Source organism: Varanus komodoensis, unplaced genomic scaffold (genome assembly GCF_004798865.1).
Source record: "Varanus komodoensis strain SLA01 unplaced genomic scaffold, ASM479886v1 scaffold1, whole genome shotgun sequence".
In the NCBI taxonomy this organism is placed as follows: domain Eukaryota; kingdom Metazoa; phylum Chordata; class Lepidosauria; order Squamata; family Varanidae; genus Varanus; species Varanus komodoensis.
In genome coordinates, this window is record NW_025335268.1 from 9459346 (window position 1) to 9481099 (window position 21754).

At 44.4% G+C, this 21754-nt stretch overlaps 1 protein-coding gene across 1 annotated transcript; it reads right to left on the minus strand.

Annotated features, from left to right (window-relative positions):
- Positions 1-699: 699 nt before the first annotated feature.
- Positions 700-21305, minus strand: LBH (LBH regulator of WNT signaling pathway). The gene is made up of 3 exons (XM_044438426.1): positions 21031-21305; positions 16762-16861; positions 700-3454 (listed from the first exon to the last, which is right to left on the minus strand). Exons 1-3 carry the CDS (start codon positions 21054-21056, stop codon positions 3266-3268), a joined length of 315 nt encoding a protein of 104 aa, XP_044294361.1. The 5' UTR covers positions 21057-21305; the 3' UTR covers positions 700-3265.
- Between the last annotated feature and the right edge of the window lie 449 nt (positions 21306-21754).

Below are 21754 nucleotides of genomic sequence, written 5' to 3' on the forward strand. Positions count from 1 at the left end.
TTTCTGCATTCCAATGGGGATAAAGGCGAGGTGTGGTTGTTACTCCACTAGAGCTGGCTGGAGTGGGAAACCTGTTTCAGCCCGAGGGCTGAATTCAATTTTGGAGCTTTTAGAGGAAGCATGCCAGTGGTGGATTGGCCCAAAAGACACTGGAGTTTCAAGCTTTTACTTCCAGTAACTAAGCCTTAAGGAAGTTTTAGACTGGGGAAAGTACACAAAACTTGGGATAGCACCAAGGACTGAGGGTTGGGGGAAAGAAGGTGCAAGCAGCAGGAGGGATTATGGTTGTCTGGGGCCCTTAAGAGGGTTGGATTCGGTCCCTTGTGGTTCCTGACTCATACACTAGAAGTCATCCAGTCCCATCTTGCTGTTCATGAACTGACTTCACGGGCAGCTTTCCGTCACAGTGTGGGAAAGTGACTACAGTGGTACCTTGTCTCATGAACTTAATCCATTCCAGGACTCACAGGGTGCGCTGGGGGAGGGAGAGACGGGCACGATCTCGATCTTGGCCATCTCCCCATCCCCCCATTGGGGAGATGGCTGCGATCTTGGTCACCACCCAATGCAGAGCTCACGACCCACGTCAAAATTTTCCATGAAATTTTTGTTTGCGACCTGATTTGGTCATGAACCAAGGCATTCATGAGCTGAGGTACCACTGTTCTTTACAAGAACACACACCGAAAAGACCAGAGGTTGGAAAGCATTTTCAAACTTTATTTACAACTGTCACAGTGACAAAAGTAGTTTGAAAAAAATGCTAGCTTTTTCCCTGAGGCTCAAAAAAGAATTTTTACAGAAATATAGAATGTAATATTAATATACAACTGGAGAAGTTCAGCTGGAGCGCTTTGTTCTTCAGACACATTCAAGAGTGACAAATACAAGCAACAATTTAAAAAATAAAGAGAGGCAGAAAAGGGATATGCAAATATTTAAAAGACAAACAGCATTTCCACTCTGACTGCAAGCATTAAGGAGTTTTGCTTTTCTGAGTGGTTAACATTTGACAACTTCAAACCTGGGACAAAAAATTGGAAACAAAAATAACTTTTGGTTGGAAAAAAAGTAGGGAAATTCAAAGTTGTGTGCAGGTGTAATAGCTCATTCTACTGAATAGCAGGACGAGAACACATGTCCAGGGTACACAATCAAAAAACAGCTGAATCCATCAGTTTTAAAACAACCTTGGCCAGGTAAGGACACGAGACAGGTTTTCACTGATGCCAGAATATCCACCAGGACAGGTAGTACAGGTTCTTGGCTGCCAAAGGAACACACAAGAACACCCAACTACATCCCTACATTATTATACTCAAAAAGAAAAAGAAAGACTCAGGCCATAATCTGCAACCTCACACCCACATGTAACAATGACTCACAGGTGTTAAAAAAAGTTATTGCCATTATGTTGAAAAACACAAGCAAGACAAGACTGGAAAAAGAATCCTGCTGATTTTAACAAGCAAATTCCCTAACCCCTTACCAGCATTTTTACTACTCATGAGGTATCAAATACAAATATATACACATGAAGTCCCAATAGGTTTCTTAAAAAAAAAAAAAAAAGCCAATAAGCAAAGGGACCTGGGAGATGAGGGATTACTCTGAATATCCTGTTAAGGCCATGATGTGTGTGAATTACATTAGTGTCTCCATAATTAAAAGGTAAATCATTGGCTTTCCATCACACAGAGTGGTCCTTTCATACAAAAAGAGGCTTTACCGAATGGTCAAGGCCCTGCTTTCCCTAGAAAACAGCAAATTTAGCTTATCCTGCAGTTTGCTTTTCTTCCTACAAGAGAATAAATAGGACAAAAGGAGTGAATGTTATTACTGGAAAACTGGAACTCACAATTTAGGCCCCATCAGTAACTCAAACAGAAACATGCGTTTGTTTAATGTATCATTTCTTCCACAATACTGAGAAACTGTAATACTTGTATTTTTTTTTTTTTCTGAAGAGAAGACCTGCTTTCTTTCAACAATTACTCCTGTTTTCAGGTCAGTGCTACAAATAGGCTCATCCTATTTGGTGGCCCAGCTTGCTTCCTGTGAATCCATCAAATAGCACTTGTATATGATGATGAAGCCACGTAACCCATCTGCAACCAAAGCTGCTGACCTCTCAGCACAACCAGATGTATTTGGATCATTGGCAAGAAGGCTTAACTGCACCTCTGGGGACCAGAAAACAAAAATGAAATATACCTAAATTATCTTTATGGCAAAACTCTTGCAATTTTTTAACACTGGCCAAAATTGTCGTTAGAATAAAAGGGGCAATCCTATACAGATGTAGGCAGAAAAAAGGCCCACAACTCAAGCATGCCTCCGTCAGCAGAATATTTTGCAGCAAGCTGTAGGCCCTTTATTGTCCAAACTTGCATAAGGTTGCACCTGAGACTACTTGCTTGTTACCTAGTGCAGGATAAACAAGGCTACTGCAGAGGAAGGGGCAAAGGTCTATTCCCAAAGTCAGCAATGGTATGCTGAGAAAAAGGTGTTTAATGTAGCAAAGTTGGCATGTTAAGAAAGAGTGGTGGAAGGGGGAGAAAGAAAACTTAGGTTTTGTGTAACAGGCTGGGTAAGCCAATGCCAAATATGAGCATCCCTACAAGAAATTGTGTGACTTTAGGAGGATCCTGGACTAAAAACTATGTGAAAGATCCATTGTTCCACCATGCTGCTCAGCAGAGCCTTAGTAATGTCACTGGAGCATTTGAGTGGCATGTTACCATATCTCCCAATCCCCACATGCACGCACACACGCGAGCGCGTGTACACACACGCGCACACATACACCCACAAGAAAAGCAGTATAAGAAGGCAAAGTTTTGAGAGATGAATACTATTCTCAAGCTTTTCTTGCCAGAGACAGTTCCTTACAGAAATGCAGCTGCATTTTACCCTTGGTAGTCATTTCTTCCACTCTACACACTTCAAAAAAAGCGTGCTTCCTGCCTGTTTCACCCCCACCCAAGCGCCCTGTTCTTTCATGACCATCCCAGATAACCTCAGCAAAATTCAACAGTGATCTTGAGAAGAGCAGCCATATTTCCCCCCTATCCAACTTTCTTCTTTCGTTTCAGCTGGAGATTGTCACGTCAAGCACTTCAGTTCTCAATAGAGAATATGAAAAAACTAAGATCTTGCAGATGCAAAATTAAATGTCTTTTGTAGAAAAAGACACTTCTGAACAGTTGTTCTCCCTCCTCAAGACGACACAGCATCTTAAGTTGTACAGAAGACTCTGTGCCATTTATTGCTCCTTGTTCTCTTTCTTTGCTTCATCACAGTTTTCTTCCTCTTCTTCCTGGACCAGAAACTCCTCCGGTGGCCATCTAAGCTCTCCGCTCTCCACATCTCCTTCTGTTGGCTCTACCACAATGGAAGGGAGACGGTCCTTCAACTTACAGTAACGATCAAAGTCCGAAGGATCAGGGAAAATCTGAAACATGAAATTTGCAATAGTCAGTGTTTCTACAGTTGGCTTTAGGAAACTTGACATTCTCATGCTATCCTAATTGTTAAGCAGATAGTGACTCGTCCTGAGCAAATGCAGTTGCCATCACTAGAGATGCAGCCATTGCAACGAGGGTGAAGCTGGGCTCCGAGCAACTGGTCCACTCATAAGGAACAGTTGCGCTGGCCATGGGATCTTTGTAGACGGGCTGTCTAGGCTGAGTGCCAGAAGGACTGCAGTGAAACTCCAGAAGGGGAGGGGGTCTTGATTTGTCCCTTGACAGTTACGGTGTGAGGTGTCATGAAGCCCTATTTTATCCATCATGCTTGTCCAATCTATCCATTCATCTACATTAATTCCCTGGAGGAGTTTATCACACTAGAGGCATTCAGAAAGGTACTGGGCAGCCAAGCGGGATGGTGTAAATTGGTGTCCTCCAACAGCAGGGGGTTGAACCCGATGGCCTTCTTGGCCCTTCCCAAATCTACTATGATTTGGAAATATGGACTGAAGTGGCACCAATATGAAGATGAACCCAGCTCTATTCCACCTTTTCAACAAGGCTGTGAGCACTGTGCATCAGGACCTGGGTGCAGCAATGAACTAGAGGAGGACCATATAAGCCATACAGGATGGAGGAGCTGTTAATGAATGATTCTTCTGCCCAAATGAGCTGTACACAATCTGTTCTGAATGAAGTTGCGCTCGCCCTAAATGATCAGGTTAGAGGTTTGAGGGTGCTTTTGGACAAGAAGCACATTGGTGCCACGGAGCACCTTTTATCATCTTAAGCTGACACATCAACTGTTAGAGATAGCTTTGCTAATTATCCAGGCTCTGGATCAACCTCATGTTTAGATTACTGAAATATGCCATGCATGGGGCTGCCTTTGAAGATGGTCCAGAAGCTTCAGCTAGTCCAAAAATAGGACAGTGAGATTTTTAACAGGGACAGACCAATATGATCATGTTACACCAGTGTTTTTACGATCTGTGCTGTCTGCCAGTCTACTTCTAGGCTTCTAGGTGGTACTCTGGCTGTGGAACGTGCTTCCCCAGTGAGACTCACTTGGTGCCTACATTTGCTCTTTGTAATACCAAGTCCATAACTTGTTTTATTTGCCCAGACTTTTTAGTTCTTCACTTTTACAAACTGTACAAGTAAACGTTTAGATCTTGGCACTGCTTCTCGATTTTACTTTTTTAAAATTGATTTAAGCCTTAGATTTTTAATATTTATTTATTTAGGATATTTATAGGCCATCCATCACTTTCGTCTCTGTTTATTATGCTTTACTGTGTTACAGAGCATCAGTGGTTTAGCAATTTAATAAAGAAATTCTTCATATTCAGGTGAAATAAACTAATTCTCTCCTCTTTTTTAACCCGTCTATACTCATATCCCTTTCTGTGTTTGACAGTGACAACTCATGCTGTCAGTAAACAAGCTTCCAATGAAAAGCACTTACTATGAATATAGCAATATATAAGTCTGATCTATAGAACCAGAGCAGGTTTATACATAGTTACATATTCATTATGCTACCCTTGATGAATTAACACCAATGGAGTGCATAGTGCTCAGTACGACAGATGACAATATGAAAGTTCTCGCGGCCCTGGTGACTGCAGTACCCAATGATATTTACATGTATGAACCAGCTTCCAATTATGTGTTTCTGCATGTTCTGACCACCACTGGAGCACCCTTCTATTAAAATATTCATGTCAAAAACAACAGGACATTGGCCGCTGGCACTTCCAGAGGAGCCTTAGTGTTTAATCCTAGGAGTGCAAAAGTTTCCAACTCAACATGTACCACAAATTCTTGAATAGTTAGCATTTCTATCTGATCCTGCCACTAATGCTGCATGACAACCTCTGTTTGGGGTAGGGGAGTTGGAGGTGCAAGGAAGGCATTGTGGAAGGGGGCTGTGTATGCTCTTTTCCAATCCTTGGACAGATTATTTCCTAAGCTAATGCAGGAAGAAGCTCACCCATTCACCCAGCTCAGAAGCGGGTTTTGAACAGTAGAACGGACTCCTACTCTGTTGAAGGTTATGTGCACACACATCCGCACATTACCTGCAGGGGTTCTGACCCAACTACATTTCCCAGATAGGTGCATCTAGGTGTAGATGGGCAACATGGACACAGGAAGCAGGCAAACCGGTATGTGTATGTTCCCGTTTGCCACCTCGGCTGTGCCACTGGCAGCTCTGTTGAGATGGCCAACTAAGCATCTCATTTTCTAATTTCTCTGGATTTGTGAGCAACTGCAACCGGCAAAGGCTTGGCTGTTTATGCACCACAACCAGCTCTCTACCCAACTGGAGCACTAAGAATGCAGGAAAAAGCCCTGCTGGATCAGGCCAATGGCCCATTGAGTCCAGCCTTTGGTTCACAAAGTGGCCAACCAGATGCTCACAGATGCTCACCAGATGCAACAACCCCTTCCGGCCCAAGTCCCCAACACCTGGGGTACAAAGGCACACTACCTTTGATAGTGGGGTAACTCACACATGGTGATCACAACTAGTGGCCCTTGACAGCTTTCTCCTCCATGAAGAAATCTGAATCTTCAGCCACCCCACAATAAATGGCCTTGTGGGGCAACCAGATGGAATGGAGAGTCAAGCATTGCATTTTAAGCCAGGCAACCACTCTTGCAATGACAGAAAAATGTCATCCCATCGAGACATTAAGAGGTTTCCTACATGAGGTTGTTCATCAGCTGTCCTACTTTTGGCATCATCACAGAACGGGGATTCAAGCGCACAATACAAAAGAATGCTTCCTTTCCTGCTTTCCCACTCAGGAACCTCCCAGCAACACTGTGGGGTAACAGAATGGTGCAAATAGAACACATTTTAAAATGGTTTCTTTTACAGTTATATGTCATACGTCCCTGCTCTAACAAAACTTGTTGAAAACGCTCCTTATTAGCAAAACGATAGGGTCATGCCACTGTCTAAAGAACTGTGAGTAGGGACTGACTAGGCATGACAAATGTCCTATGTAGCAAAAGTGCTGGAAGGGTGTTAGCAGCTAACGGGTGTGATCTCTGGCCAGGGCGACTTATTTTACATTGTTATTTCTTGTATTTTAATTTTATGTTGTGAGCCGCCCCGAGGCTTCAGCGAATGGAGCAGCATAGAAATGTTTTAATAAATAAACAAATAAATAAATATCTCCATCATCCCTACAGCACATTGGAACTGCTTTGGCTAAACAGCCTACTAAGGTTGGGTGAGGTCTGTCACCACACCCCACAGCCTGAGTGTTGCATATCTGCAGTAACCATGGACTGAGTCCTGTGTTATGTGGAGAGAGGGGGCTTCCCCACCCTCTTTCCCTTGGCAGCCGCCCCACCTCCCTGAAAATGCTATGCTGACAGCAAGGAGACCCTGCTGAACAGACTAAGCTGTGGTCCATGGGTAGAAATGAGGGGTCCCCAAAACTCAGGCAGAGCCCTCCCTCTTGCAAAAATCAGATCCCTGTCAGCCCAAGAGCAGATGACTTGGGCATTTATTTCCCAACCCTGTACCCTCCAGATGACATGGTCTTCAACTTCTATCAGCCTCAGCCAGCAAGGGCAATGGCTGGAGATGCTGAAAGTTGCAATCTGAAACATCTGGAGGGCACCAGATTTGGAGCATATGTAGGGGAACAAATGGATTATAATATGATTGTGCTCATGTTTCCAGCAGTGTGGGAAACACCGGAGCCTTTATTGCTGTCTTAGGTACATTAGGTCAAACCTAGAATAGCTATTTTGAAAATAAACTGTCTGTTTCCACCCACTCCTTTTAAAACTAAGGAATAAATGATTTCCTTAAATAAACATCCCCCAAATGTGTTGTGCCTGGTTTGTGTGTGTGTGCTTTAATAGCCCGAACAATCTTATCTCCAACAGCTGCAATAGAGGAGGTCAGGATTTTTCCACTAAGTCATGCATTTTTAAAATCATCAAGGCAACATAAAAATGAGATGTTGCAATTGCACTCAAGGATTAGGGATGGCCCAGTGGAAAATAAATGAAGTCACATTTCCCAACACATGACAGACCAGGAAACAAGACAAGGCTGTCAATGGGAACAAAAGAACAAGAGTTTTTGCATCATTGTTTTTTTCCCAATCCGTGAAGGAGATCAAGTCAATATTGCCTGCTCACTTCTCTTTACACAACAAGTAGATTCCCATCCTTCACTTTTGTTCACACATCTAGTTTTCCAGTGTGTAGTCTCCTGATAGGTCAATGGTTCTGAGAAGAGAATTAGCTGGAAAACAAGTGTTTGGCCTCTTTGGAATGCCAGAGGTGAGGCACAGGTTCTCCACGAAACCTCTGACTAAGCTATGCTGGATGGGAACAAAGTCTGTTGATGAGCAGAGTTTTGAAACTCAACCATAACTTACACTGTTCCAGCCTTGCATTGCATCTATTTATGCAAGATGTTAGATTTAAACTAAGTTCAGCCAACGCAATAAGCCACACTCAAGGTTGAGCACAGGCTGTTGTTGAATCATGGCTTGTTGTATTCTCTGAATCTAATCTAAGTAGCAAATCCAGGTATGTTAACTATACATATCTAAGTAGCATGGTTTGTTAACCCTAAAACCTAATGAAAAGAGCCTATGGCTTGTTGTTGGGTTGGGAGCTATGGGTTTTTCACAATGTCTTTTTGTCTTGGGTGGGTTCAGACAACCTGACAACCCACTGTCCAGCAACAACCCACAACTGACTGACTGACTGAACCTAGTCTTAGAGGTCAAGGTAAACTGATTCAGATTATGACTCACAACAGCCCCAGTCAGCATGCACAGTAGTAATGGACTATGGGAGCTGTAGTGCAAAAACATCTGGCAGGCCACCAGCTGCCCATTGCGGGTATAGAGGCAGATCCAATGCATCCTGTGTGTGTATTACTTACTACCCTGGCCCTGTTTTAGTGGTTCAGGTGTCTACCTAGTTTTCTTTTTTTGCCACTGGGTTTTGCTTTTGTTTTATTCCACTCTGTACAGCTTTAAAGCTCACATGCTTCCCTCCTGCTTCCCCCTCAGATGTGCCATGAGGGGACCAGTAGCTTCCACGTCATATGAAAACCACAGTTTAGCATTGCATCCAAACCCCAATCTGTGGTTAACTGGAAGAGATCCAGGGAGGGAGCCAGAGTCCTTGCCATGCTAAACTGTGGATTCGCTTTACATACAAATCAACAAACAGGCCAGCTATGCTCATCTTCACAAAAGAAACTTGTCTTTATAATTACCTGGGGAATTGATCAACAGAGGACTATTCCATGGGACAGCTTTCTTGGCAGTTTCTATCCAGCAGACTCGTGAAGTGTGGATCAGGGTGGCTCACACATGCTCACACCCAGCCCTTTTTGGAGGTTTGTATGTGGCAGCAACAGAAAGAAGTGATTTTGGAGAGAACACTCATTTGAGGCAGAATTATCTATCTGGAAATTCCCCAGAAGCACAATTCTGCTTCTCAACAAATGCCTAAACAAACTGTTTTCTTCTGAAATTGGGGTGGGGAAGTGGCATGGAGGTAAATTTAGCAGTGCCAGGTTGTGACTTGGGTGGGATAATGAGACCTCCCAAACTCCAGAGAACGCCCCAGCCTGAGATGGATCCATCTATTGATGTTTATTAGCTGTGAAAGCTAAATGAAATCTTCACTGGGAGTGCTGAGTACCAGCAACTGAGGAATATCACTGATTCCAAAACTGGCTTGGGAGGTGCCACAGACATGCTTCTGGCCACTGCTGAAGTAAATGGACTTGCTGATTGAGCAAGACAGCACTTCTGCATATCTATTTATGGTATTCCATTGAAGGCATCTGACTGTAAATAAAAGGCCATCTACTTTAAAAATAGGTGGCCAGATAAAGCAAAAGCTCGAGCATCCATGCCAAATAGATGCACCTACTAAGCAAAATGGTAGATAAAATCAATTATTTTTCACAATTAAAAAAAGAATAAGGCAACCTGATCTTCAAGGAGGGCTCTGAAGAATCTCAGTGAACTCAAACATATGCATGGTCATCCAACCTCATTTTGTATAGAACTTTACAGAGGAATTATTTCAGAGCTTTCTCCAAAACTGCATTTTAAGGTAGCTTTTCTTTTCTTTTTTCCCCCTGTACAAGGCATAGGGACCCAAGAATGTTATTTCTGGTTTCTCTTCCTAAAGTTCAGTTACTAACAGGAAGAGCTTTAAGCTAAAATATGCTGGCATTCTGGGCTTTGCCCAGTTTTGCCCTGCTCGTCACTGTAGCGCCAGTGTCAAAAGCCAAGAACTCCCATAGCAGTGACCAAGCTGTAAAACAAAACATCTTTTCTCATATCCACTGATCAAAGCGCCATTTGTCGACCCTTCACTGGAGATCTACAAAGAACACCACTCCGAACCTGAGAGCGAACTGAAATCAATGCCAAAGCACGCATTTTGCCTGTCACCTGGCAAGGTGAGCTGGAACTGAAGTTCCACTTGGTCTTTTTCTGTGGCAGATGACACTCCCCCCACCTCCCCTCCCCCCACAACTCTGCTTCCTCCAGATTTGACTGAGCTTGGCACTGAGAATGGAAAATGTTTTAACCACCCGCAAAAGCCATGCTGAGTGCAAGCCTGCTCTTGAGTGCGAACTAGGGGAGCTCTGTTGCCACACAAGTTGCCTCTAAGGAACCATGCTAATAAGGAAACCGATACCGCAGGGGAGAGATTACAGATAGCTGCCTAGCTGTACCACTGGCTCCTTCACTGTCCACATTAACCAGCCAGCCCTTCGGCAAAACAAACTAAGGTAGCCTCAGAGGCATCTGCAGGCCTTGCCATGGTGTAGACCAACCAATCTGCCAGCAGCAGAGTTGGGTGCTGGGTGTGTGTGTTTTCCCCTTTCTTTCCCCTGTTCCTCTGCTGTTGCTTATTGTTTAGCTGGGTTGGGTTGTGAACTGTGGGTTGTTCATATTCAAGACACCATGGCTTGTTAAAATGGTCAGGTTCAGAAAAGAGAATAACCTGTGTTCATACAACACCCTAAGTGCGGCTTATTATGCTGCTGGAGCCCAGCCAGTACGTGACCCACATCAAACCCAGAGCGACCTACCAGTTTTTGCTGTTTGTCTGGCAAAAGCAAGCTGCTTGGCCAAGCATCTAGCAAGCCTATCATATACAGCAAACATGATTTGATTTGGTGTATAAGCTACGAAGGTTTGTCCTAGACTAGGGTACAGAAATATGGACTACCTCTGGCCCTCCGGGGCTTTTCTGGTGGTCCCATATCCTATCCCCGACCATCTGGTGGTTTCCCAGCTGTCACATATTCTTAAAGGTTGAAATGCCTCTCTAAACAAAGTCCCTCTCCACAGACTCCTTGTGGCTTAGTAGCTGGGTTAATAGAAAGCACAGAGTGGGAATAAATGGTAATTTCTCCCAATGGAGGGATATAACCAGTGGGGTCCCACAGGGTTCTGCCTTTCAGTCTGTTCACACAGGATGTGAAATTAGGAGTAAGCAGCAAAGTGGTCAGGTTTGCTGATGACATCTAACTATTCAGGATGGTTAAAATGGAAAGAGGCTGCAAGCAGCTCCTTCTGCAACCCAGGAGAATCGGCACCAAAATGGTAAATGCAGTTCAGCATAAGCAAGTGCAAAGTAATCCATGTTGGCAGGAGGAGGAGGTCTTGCACCCCTCCTGCTTGAGGGATCCTGTAAGCAGCTCGTTTGCCACTGTGTATATGGAGTGCTGGGCTAGATGGACCTTTGGTCTGCTCCAGCAGGCCTTTTCTTATGTTCTCAAAGGCAGTAAGGACTTTCAGGTAATTGCATGTTCTGTATTCTGGCCCCAGCTACCACTGGCATGTACCCCCCCCACCCCACCCCAGGAACTCCCTCCAAACCCTCATGCTGAAAGAGATTCCACACTCCTGGCCTTGACACTGTTTCAAACAAATGTGCAGAAGTTCAGCCACAAATTCTTGCTGCTTGCAGGCATCCAAGCGATGCACCTGGGAGTGCTTGCATATTTGCAGCAGGATAAATGAATAAAATTAGTAACTTTTTAAAAAATCTAGACCCTGCATAACACGTGTTTCGTCTTGACATCCTCCTCAAGCACCCACTGTTCTGGGGCAAAATCCTGGGAGCTTTATTAGCAATCATAAAAAGATTGTTTCTTGCAAAGTCTGATCTGCTTGTGCCACAACTACTCATTCTTCTCAGAATCACTGAATTTAGTTAACCAGTTGTTCAGGGCAATTTGACTATAAGAAGGAAAACACTTGTCTCTAAAGTTAAGCATATTGTTTGACTGGCACAGCTGCCAGACCCAGAGAGATTTGTCTGAATGGCCATTAGTTCAGATTCTATTCCCAGAGGATTTTAAAGAACAAAACTCAAGTCAAAGGCATGGTTTTGACAGCAGAATAGTGGAAGGAGGCAGTCCTTAGTCAGCCCCAGTTTCAAACCCCATCATTAGTGCTGCAGGAAAATGGCATTAACAGAGTGGACTTACAAGGGGGTGATGAAGCATTTCCAAATAGTAAGCACAACTCAGGAAGAAAGAGAGGGAACGGGGAGGGGAAAACATATAAAATTATGTGAAGCTGAAAGGGATGCGTGTGGGTTCTCATTGAACTGTGGTTTTTTGTAGAAAGATGGCTTACCATATTTACTGAAGCTAGCCAAGATAACAAACCATGGGGAACAGCTCATAGTTCACAACTGATTGATGGAACATGGATTGTTCTGGCTAACAAGTCATGGCTTGTCAACATGCATTGTCTGAACCCAAGCACTAAGGCAGACCATGGGTCCCTCTGGCCCAGGGTCGGTGGTGAACAGCAGTGGCCCCACAGTTTCAGAAGAGAATTCTTCCTACTTTACCTGGTGGTGCCAGGGATTGAACTCGGGACTCTTGGGGTGGAAAGCATGTACTGCAGCCCTTCCTCAGTGCAAAAAAGTTACTCTATGCCAGGATGCTCAAACTACAACTTCATCCTTTTTAGCCTTCATTTGAACATCTGTCCATAGTGAAAAAATACACTGGTTTGTAGTCCTACACAGACATTCGCCTGATTGCATGCAAGCCTAAACTGGTGGTGGTGGGTATGGGAAAGTGGGAAAGCACACGAGTCCAGACCCAAATGCCCCTACATGCCTAGCTGCCGGTCAGTCCTTTCAAAATCTAGTGCAAAAAAATAAAAGGGCTTCGCAAGTGCATTCAACTGAGCTCTCATGACTGGATGGACAGGGCAGGATTTGCAATCTAGAGTATCCTACAACCACATTTTGTTGATACGAACCTGTATCTTTCAAAGAGATTTCTGTTCCTGACAACCCCACAGCAGGCTTATACTGATTAATCACTCAATCACTGGCAGATTAACAGTAACTGAAAATGTTAAAAATGTACATATTGGTAATACAACAGTATCCCTAAATCTTGGTATGACAGCTACTTAGATATGCCCCAAGGATCTTAGTCCTAAAAAGAGATGCATCAAAAAAGTAAACACTTATGTAGCCATTAAAACCTGTTAAAGCATGTTTGGTCACAATGCATGACCAATGCTGAACCTTTTTAATTCTAACCATCATCTTACTGGAATGTTGCTCAATTGAATTCTTGCTGTGTAGAAAAGGTGAGCTGAAAAAGATGCAGTCCCTTATGTTCTCCTTTCACACATATAGAATTTATATTCCCTTTTTTAGCCCCTCCAAGGGCAGTTAACAATCAACAATTTGAGACCGGGGTACTTGGTTAAGAGTCTGCAATGTGGGACCAACCAGGAGACCAGATTGGCTTTCCCTATATATAAATGGCTGACCTTTAAGATCCTCAGAGGAGGCCTTGTTGGTGATTTGGCGATTGTTCCCATGTGACATCACAGAAGCAAGCCTTCTCAGTAGTGCCGTACCCTCTGGAACACCCTCCCCTGGAATACCCTCCCCGTGAGGCTTGGGAGGCATAAAATGTGGTGAGCTTTAAATGCCTCCTTAAAAAAACCTGCTTACAGAAGCTTCCCTGGAGTGCAATGTATTAGCATGATACTGCTCTAATTGTTTCCAGTTGTGTTTTCCCTTATGTTTGCTGTAGTTGTAATTGCTTTTTAAATTCAGTATTTAAATAGTACTGTGAATACTGTCATGTTCAAATAATGAACAGTGTACTCACTTAATATTGTATTTGTGATTGATATCCATTTATTATTACAACTGAACTTAAAAAACAGAATATTTTCCACAGAAAAGTTAAGCACTGAAAAGAAATCTGGTTTGGAAAAATGTCTATCCCGTATCATTGGTGGTTACAACCAGAACTCAAAGCAGAGCCAAGCGAGCGAACTCTTGGAGAAGGAAAGAGGAGGCAGGGTTCCTTCCCCTTTGTTTGAAGGATCCCAATGAAGTCTTATGTTGAATTTATTAATGCTTTTTGATTTGCTTGTAAGTCACCTTGGACAAATTTATATCCTTAAGCACAGCTTATTAGTACTACAGTGTCCATGTGTCAGTCACCACAATGATTGCTACCAGTCTACATGCAATGATAGCTTCATACAGAATCACAAACCAGCAAAATAGTTGCAGAATTCCAAGGGACTGAAATTCCACAAAACTTCAATTTAGGAACTGTGTTACATTATGAAAAACACTTAGATCAAAGGTGGGCAGAAGGCAGATTGAAATTTCCATGGTAGATTTCTGGTTGATTTCAACTTTTCTTCTGCAACTACCCAGACAGCAACAGGTAATGCAGAGAGTGGGCATGTAAATATATAAAATAAACTCTTTGCAGTAGATTAGGGGTCTTTAATCTTGTTGGGTTGGTGGAATTATGAGAATGCTGTGGGTACTCTCACAAAAAGGTGGTCATTTAGGGCTCGGCCATTCATAAAATGGTTAGCATAGGAGGTGTGGCTGGCCACAAAATGCTCATTTCCCAGAAAATAAGCTAATGCTGAAAACCAAAGTAACTTTCCGGGCACAATGTAGAAGTGGGGCCTGAGCTCCAAAATGGTGCTGGAAGGCGGCCCCTCACTTTGCAGCCTGCCACCCCTGCTATACGCAAATGAACTAAACCAGACCTTAATACAATAATCAGGAACTAGAGGAGCCTGGTGGGCATCAAGAGAGGCATCCATGGAAACAACTGCATTCATAAGTACCAAACTGAAGAATCCAGCAACAGTTCCAATGTAAGGATCTCCAACTCTCCCTGCTTTTTCTAAACACCAACAATGTTTAGGTCTAAATTAGAATCTTAGAAACTCTGATCTGAAGTAACTTAGATACAGATGTGTACCTGGGTATGCAAGTCATCCCAATGTGTACAAGGTTCAGGAGCTAACTGGCTCTGGCCGCTAAGCCTGGCTCCAAACAATCAGCCTTGAGGGTCTTGGTAAAAGCATGTGAAATAGATCCTCCAAGTCTGCCCAACTCTGCCTTAGATAGATGCCACACCATCTATTTCAGTAGGGATCACATAGCAACATGCAGCCTCCCAATGCCACCAGGCAACTGCACACCTGGTGGGAGTGGGTTTCCACCTGGATCTTTAGCTTGCCTCACCTAGCAGCTGACAGGTGAACCTGCCAAGAGGTCCTATATGCCCTTATGTTAAATCAGGAATATGCTAAATAGGGTAGGCAATGTTCTAATGGGCATCTACAGAGTGCCAAGATGTGGCTAGTGTGACTCATTTCTTATACTAATGATGGCCAGAAGCCAGTGTTAGGAGACTGCAAGGACACAGGCTGTTAGGAAAGATGAGCCCAATTTTAGCAGCATGAAAGCTTCTGGACAGGGAAGGGTACAATTATAGAACAAATATGAGTCAAGCAAGAGCTTCCAAAGTCTTCTGCAACTTCCAAGATCTGATTATCAAATCTTGCAAAAATGCAAATATGCTTCTCAATGACTTAGCAACTCTTTAGACATTGGTCTTCCATCTCATTGTTGAGGCACCTATATCTGTTTTTCCCATCCCTGCTGGCTCAGGGATCATGCAAGTTGTAACCTAATGCATCTGAAACACACCAGGCTGGGGAAAAATGAACTGTATGGAAATATACACTAACAGTTTGTCATTTTCAATGGGCACTGGAACATTGGGTGGATGAGTTTTTAAAAAGTGGAGAGGACATAAACTATGCCAAGATTGGTCTCAAGCACCAACATTCAGCTAAAGAAAAGAACCCAAAATTGCTGTGTTTTCATATCATGAGTTTGACCCACTCTTTCCTTAAGAGGGTGTTTAACCAGAATGCATCCAAGAACAGGCCATTCAGAAGCAAGATGTATGAACATTGTGCCTTTACATGACCAAACAATCAACCATTACTTGATGACTTGGGCTTTGTGAAGAAGTGGCCACAATTCATTGTAGTGTTTAGCAGCATCCTTACAGCAATTAATTGCAATGACTTAACCACTCTTTCAGTATGTGTCAGATTGTGGCCTAGCTGTACTTGCATTACTCCAGATTGCCAGCAGTATCGTTAAGCCTCGCTGTTTAATTACTCTAATACATGTTATGTTTGAAACAGCCAAAACCTTGAACCTGACATTAATTCAGAATTGAAAATCCATGTGGATTTTTAGCTCTTATGTAATGTTTGGTAATTGTATACTTCTGTGGGGAGGCATTCCAAGAGCACTGCCAAGCAGGAAAATACCCATTGTGTCCAATCAGCCTTGGTTAACAAATTTCACTCAAGCTTCTTTGTAACTAAACAAATAATTTTCTAGGTCAGCTGGTGAGGAAGGAAAGACAGGAGTGACACATACATAGACCATTTTCTCTGCTTGAAGGCAGAGTTGAATGATCAGAGAAAGGCCAAGTGGATAACCTAAGCTGCTACAGAGATAAATCAATAATACTTAAAAGTAACTCTGAAGAGCCTGCCTTCATTACAGAAAGACTTTAGTGAACACCTAAATAGGTTTATGCAGAACACAAGAGCTCTGCTGGATCTGATCAAAGGCCTGTCTAGTCCAGAGTTGGCCATCCATTGGCCAACCGGATACCTGTGGCAGCACCTTTCTGCACATGGTCCCCAAGAACTGGTACTGAGAAGCCTTCTGGAAGTAACAGAGAGCCATTCATGGCTAACAGTGATGCACAGAATCAGGCTGCTGGCGTAAGAACTTTCCAAGCTGTTGCTAATTTAGAAATATGAGGAACTAGATCAATCTGTTGAAAGAGTCATCATCTAATCCCAACAGATTCCACAAGACAACTAGCAGCTAATGGGTAACAGTGTTTTATGATGTCCAGCAATCTTACCTGATAGGATAGGCCATCTTTGCGGGGGCTTAAGCCAATCTCATCCATAGATGGAGCACTCATCACCTCAGTCATGTCAGCTGATCTCAAATAATCAGGGCTGGAAACAAGAGTCAAAGACAGCTTTAGCTATTACCATTCTATTAAGTTAGTAGCAACATTAATGAAGCTGAAATGTTACTAAGAACTAAGCATTCATATTGTTAAAGAACCATTCAGATGTTCAGATTATGCCACTTCAATACAAAACTTTCCAGTTTGTGGAAGGAACTTGGTTATTCTGTTTTTCAGTAAACAAAACATTCCCAGCTATTTTGAATTCAGAGGTCCAAAGGTTTATTTACCCCAAGAAATATTAAGCCACCCTCAAACTAAGTATTGAATACAAGCTGGAAAGAGTTCAGTGCAGTTTTCTCTATCTGGTGGCCTCAGCATATTTTTGACTATGAGTCCCATCATCCCCAGCCACTCTAATGAAGCTTTTGCAACACTCTAACCTGTACAGACGACCCAAGAAAACATGTACCATCCGCAAGTTTTACTGAACTAACCATGTATCTGTCCTTAATTCTGAACAATGTTCTGTAACTTCTATTAGATATACTTCGATGCTAGGAGTAAAAGTTGTTCTTTTTACACTCATTGTTTCCAGCATAATTAATTGTGAAACCAAAAGTACATTTGATACCACCTCTTGCAGCTTCTGCATTTTTGAATATGCTAATATCATTTCAATTTCCAGGCGCAGTACCAAAAAAAAATTCTTCGCATGCATTTACTCATTATGGTTTTTAAATAAAGGGTATGATGCTACCACAAAGAGAAGATAAATCTCTGTTTCTAGGTCTCCCTGAATCATCCTCACAGATGTTCATACTACACTGAGGTCTCAGATACCCTCGAGAGTAAAAGACAAGGGAATGGCATAATAGCGTCAGGAGTTTGTTCTCACTAAGTACCAATGGTCGGTCTAGGAGGAGTCGCAAGGCACAGTAGAAAAGTGGAAAGAACCCCCTTTGCTGCACATGCCATGCCTTCAAGAACAAGAAATACTGACTATCAAGTTTAAGCTTTAGTAGGGATGCCAAAGAACTAAGCACTGAGAGTTCCACTTTTTTCTTCCTTCCTCCCAATCTCTCTTCTATTTTTTGCCATGTCTTTTAGATTGCAAGCCTGTTAGCCTCTTGAAAGCCACTCTGGAAGTCTTTTTTGGCCAAAGTGCACAGGATAAAAATACTGTAACTAACTAAATAAAATAATTAAGAGCAACTAAACAGATCATGCAATCACATGTATAGTTAGAGACATTTTACTGTTGATTTCATAATTTTTTTCATTGCAATTCTATCAGTATACAAGGTGCCTACACACTAGTAAATTTTGACTAGTTAGAGGGGGGAGACATGAAAATAGCCTCCCTGTCCCCAAACAATAGAACATATTTACTGCTCCATCCTAGCTTTGCACAGCTATACCTTGCAGAATCAACCCAGCCTTCCAGGACTGGATAGGCTGAGCACCCTAGTGGATTCTTCCCTTCCTACACATACTCCTTACCCCTAACTTTCATATATCCTCAGAAGAAGAGCTGTAGCAAATGATTATGCACTTGTGGTCCCTGTTCTCTCCCCCTAGCTTCCATATTTGGTCCTCAAGGGAAATCTACACAGAAAATCTGGAAGAAGGAAGCAAAACTGGGCTTTGTTCCATTATTTTAATGGTGAAGAGGCAATCCAGTATTTAGAATTCCTTGCTGGAGTTATTCATGGCCATTAAGCAAAACAGTTTGATTTAGTTTGCTTAACTCTAGGCTGCTTTGGTTTGCAGGAAAGTTGTAAGATAAAAGTCTTAACAGACACTTGAAGCCAAGTAAACAGCTACCTCCTCTTTCAAATTCAACCAAAAGGGAAGAGAAACAAGAGTTGGGGCTTTAATGGAAAATTGGCCTACTGAATTTATCTTATAAACTGAACAGCAGGCTCTGTCCCAGAGATGAAAAACTGGCCAGTGTAACATCCTACATTGTACTATCTGGCAAGTAAAACTGAATTATTAAACATGGGAAGCACCCTGCCAACTAAGAGCATGGCTCGCTGATAAAAACACGAGGCAAAAAGAGAGCACTGGCTAAACATCCTAACACTTGTTCTTCTTATGTCAGCTCACAGATCTATTGAACAGGGTTCTCTCTGCTGCAGGTTGTCCAGCACTCACACTTTTGATGCTGTGCAGCTTTTCCCCTTGCCTCTGCAAAACTCCACCTTGCTTCATACCTGGCCACTGTATTCAGAACACCCTGTGCTGGGAACAGTGGTGTGAATTTTACCATTCTTAGAATGTATGGATGGAGGATACTGATGCCTCCAGCACTAAATGCTGTGAAAAGCATCCAGTGTTCAGAGTACTCTGGAAAGTCATCGACTCCACAAGAGCTCTAAGGTGCCACCTAGTTCAGCCTTCCATAATCTGATGCCATCCAGATGTGCTGGGCGGCAGCTCCCATTAGCAGCTCAGCCAGCTGGGACTGACTGACATAGGAATCCAACACATCAGGAGCGCACCAAGGTGGGGATGGCTGAAGTCAGTTGAAGTCCATCTGCCAGAAGGAAGAAGTATCTCAGCTCCCATCTGCCCACAGCAGCACAGCCAGGGGTCGAGGATGCTGAAAATGGAGGTCCAAAAGATTGTGCGGGGAGGCACTAGGTTGGGAGGAGGTGGCGCTAACGCAGACACCTCTCTGGAAGCCGGAGACACAACTTCGAGGCAACGCGTGCCTTCTCCTGCAGTTCAGGGGCAGTTCTGAGCTCAGGAGCAACCCGGCCGACCGCAGCGAGCAGAGCGACTGCAAGACCCCCAAAGGGCTTGTTCCAGTGCCTGGTTCAGAGCCGCGGCTCCCCCGCGAATCCAGACGCCAAGCTCAGGATGTAGCCACTGGATGCACGTAAAGGGGGAGCCGCTAGCTGCGTGCCTTGCCTACGCTACGGAGCAAGCACAGCCGGTTTTATTCATCTGGGATTAACAGTGATGAATTGCCTTCCTAAGCCAGTTTCCCCTCCCACAAATGTTTCTGATTATAACTTCCAGTATTCCTGACTACGGGCCATCAAGGCTGAGGCTGATGGGAGTTGGAGTCCACATCAGCACCAGAGCACCAGTTTCTACCAGAGGCTGCCTTCCGAGTTGGCCGCTGAAACGGTCTGTCCTTGCATCCCGAAGACCGGCAGCCGGGATCCTTTGGCTTGGAAGGAAGCGCTACCGAGCAGCAAACTTCTTAGCGCGATCCTCTAACTGCGCAATAAAAACCCCGGCCTGGAATCCAAACCGCCCCCCTCCATCTCCTGGGGAAAGAAGCCCCGAGGGGCTAGAAGAAAACTTGCCAGGCTGAGGATAATCAATCGTGGCTGGCAGCCCCCGACTCTGGGAAAAAAAACAGGGCCGATCCTTGCAGCGGTCCAGCCACAGTCGCTTATCGCCTTGGACTGCTCCTGCCGGCAAGACTACGCCGCCGCCGCCTCCCGCGTTGCCCGGTGCAGCTCCGGAAGGCGGCGGAAAAGCGCTTGCCCGCAGAAGCGGGCACGATCGCAAGCTCGGGAACGAGCCGAGGGGTAGCGCCCATTCACAAGCTGCCCCCTCGCAGAGGCGCTGCTGCTTCCGCCAGCTCCTGTCGCGGCAGCCGCAGATCCGCCAGAGCTCGTTCCCCTGGCGGGGTGAAGCGGAGGACAAGCGCGGAGCGAATGGCCGCCGAACAGGCCACTCTGCCCCGCAAGCCCGCCTCTCCCAGCAACGGAGCGTGCGGGGACTGCTAAGGCGGTCTTGCAACCTGCATGGCTGCAGCTTCTGCGAGCGGGCGGGCGCAAATTCCAGGGAACGCGACCGGTCTTGCTTCCGAGTAAACGTGCAGAGGATCCGGCTGCGAAAGCTTCCTTCGAGTTTGTCAGGCGCGGAGCGGAGGAGAGAGGGGAGGAGAGAGACATATGCACGGATCGCTTTTAAAATCTCCCTTTTTCCGATCTAACCTTCCCCGCGCCTCTCCGCTCTTTGGCGGCGGTTCACTTCCTTTGTTTCTCAGCCGCTCGCTTCTACCCTCTGTGTACAACCCTCGACATGCCTTTTAAAGTTCTAAGCCGGAGCGAAGTTTTGCACAGGTTTCGTGGTGCAATCTCCCCTGTAAGAAGTTATTTTACCTCGAAAGGCAGCGAGTACCTCGCACTCCACATTTTGCAACCTCCGCGCGCACGAATGACAGCCGCAAGACCAGCCGGTACTCACCAATGAATGGGGAAAAATACAGACATGAAGTCCTTAACAAAGAGGTTGACCCAACGTCCTTTGTATCTCAGCACAGCGACAGTGCAGGGTATTGAGAAGGAAAAAGAAGGAGCGGGCTGATCTTTCTAGTGCAGGGAGAACACCAGATGAACCACACGAAAGAAGGGCACCCGTTTGGAGTTCGGATACATTTATTTTAAAAGCTGATTGGCGTCACTAACACAAACACAAAAACCCTTCCTCTATTTCTCCCTCTACAATAACCCGCACAAAGCATTTAGGAAGCTACTTTTATAGACGCGGGGGGCGTGCCTCGGCCCGTGGAGCCCGCCCTCTCCCTGCGATGATGTCACCAAAATCATGAATGGTTTCGTGCGTTCAGCCTGTAGCAGAGCCGCAGCTCGGAAGAAAGAAGCGAGCCTCGGAGCTCTCTGATTGGTTGGCTCCAATGGCATCATCTTCGGCACGAATGCGACTTGCGGCTGATGTCTGTTGTTACCTAACTCAGATCTCAGTCAATCAGTTCAAGTTTGGACCTACGTTAACCCTCGATCCCCCACTTTTCTTGAATGTATGTCTTACGGGCTCTTATTATTCTTATTCTGCATCCCAGTCTAGTAAGAAATGAAGCTTCATAGTATCTGCCAACGCAAGAGTTCCCCACAAGTAGGGGAATTGCTAGGAAAATCGCAATGAGATTTGTTTAGGGTATTTCTTGATAACA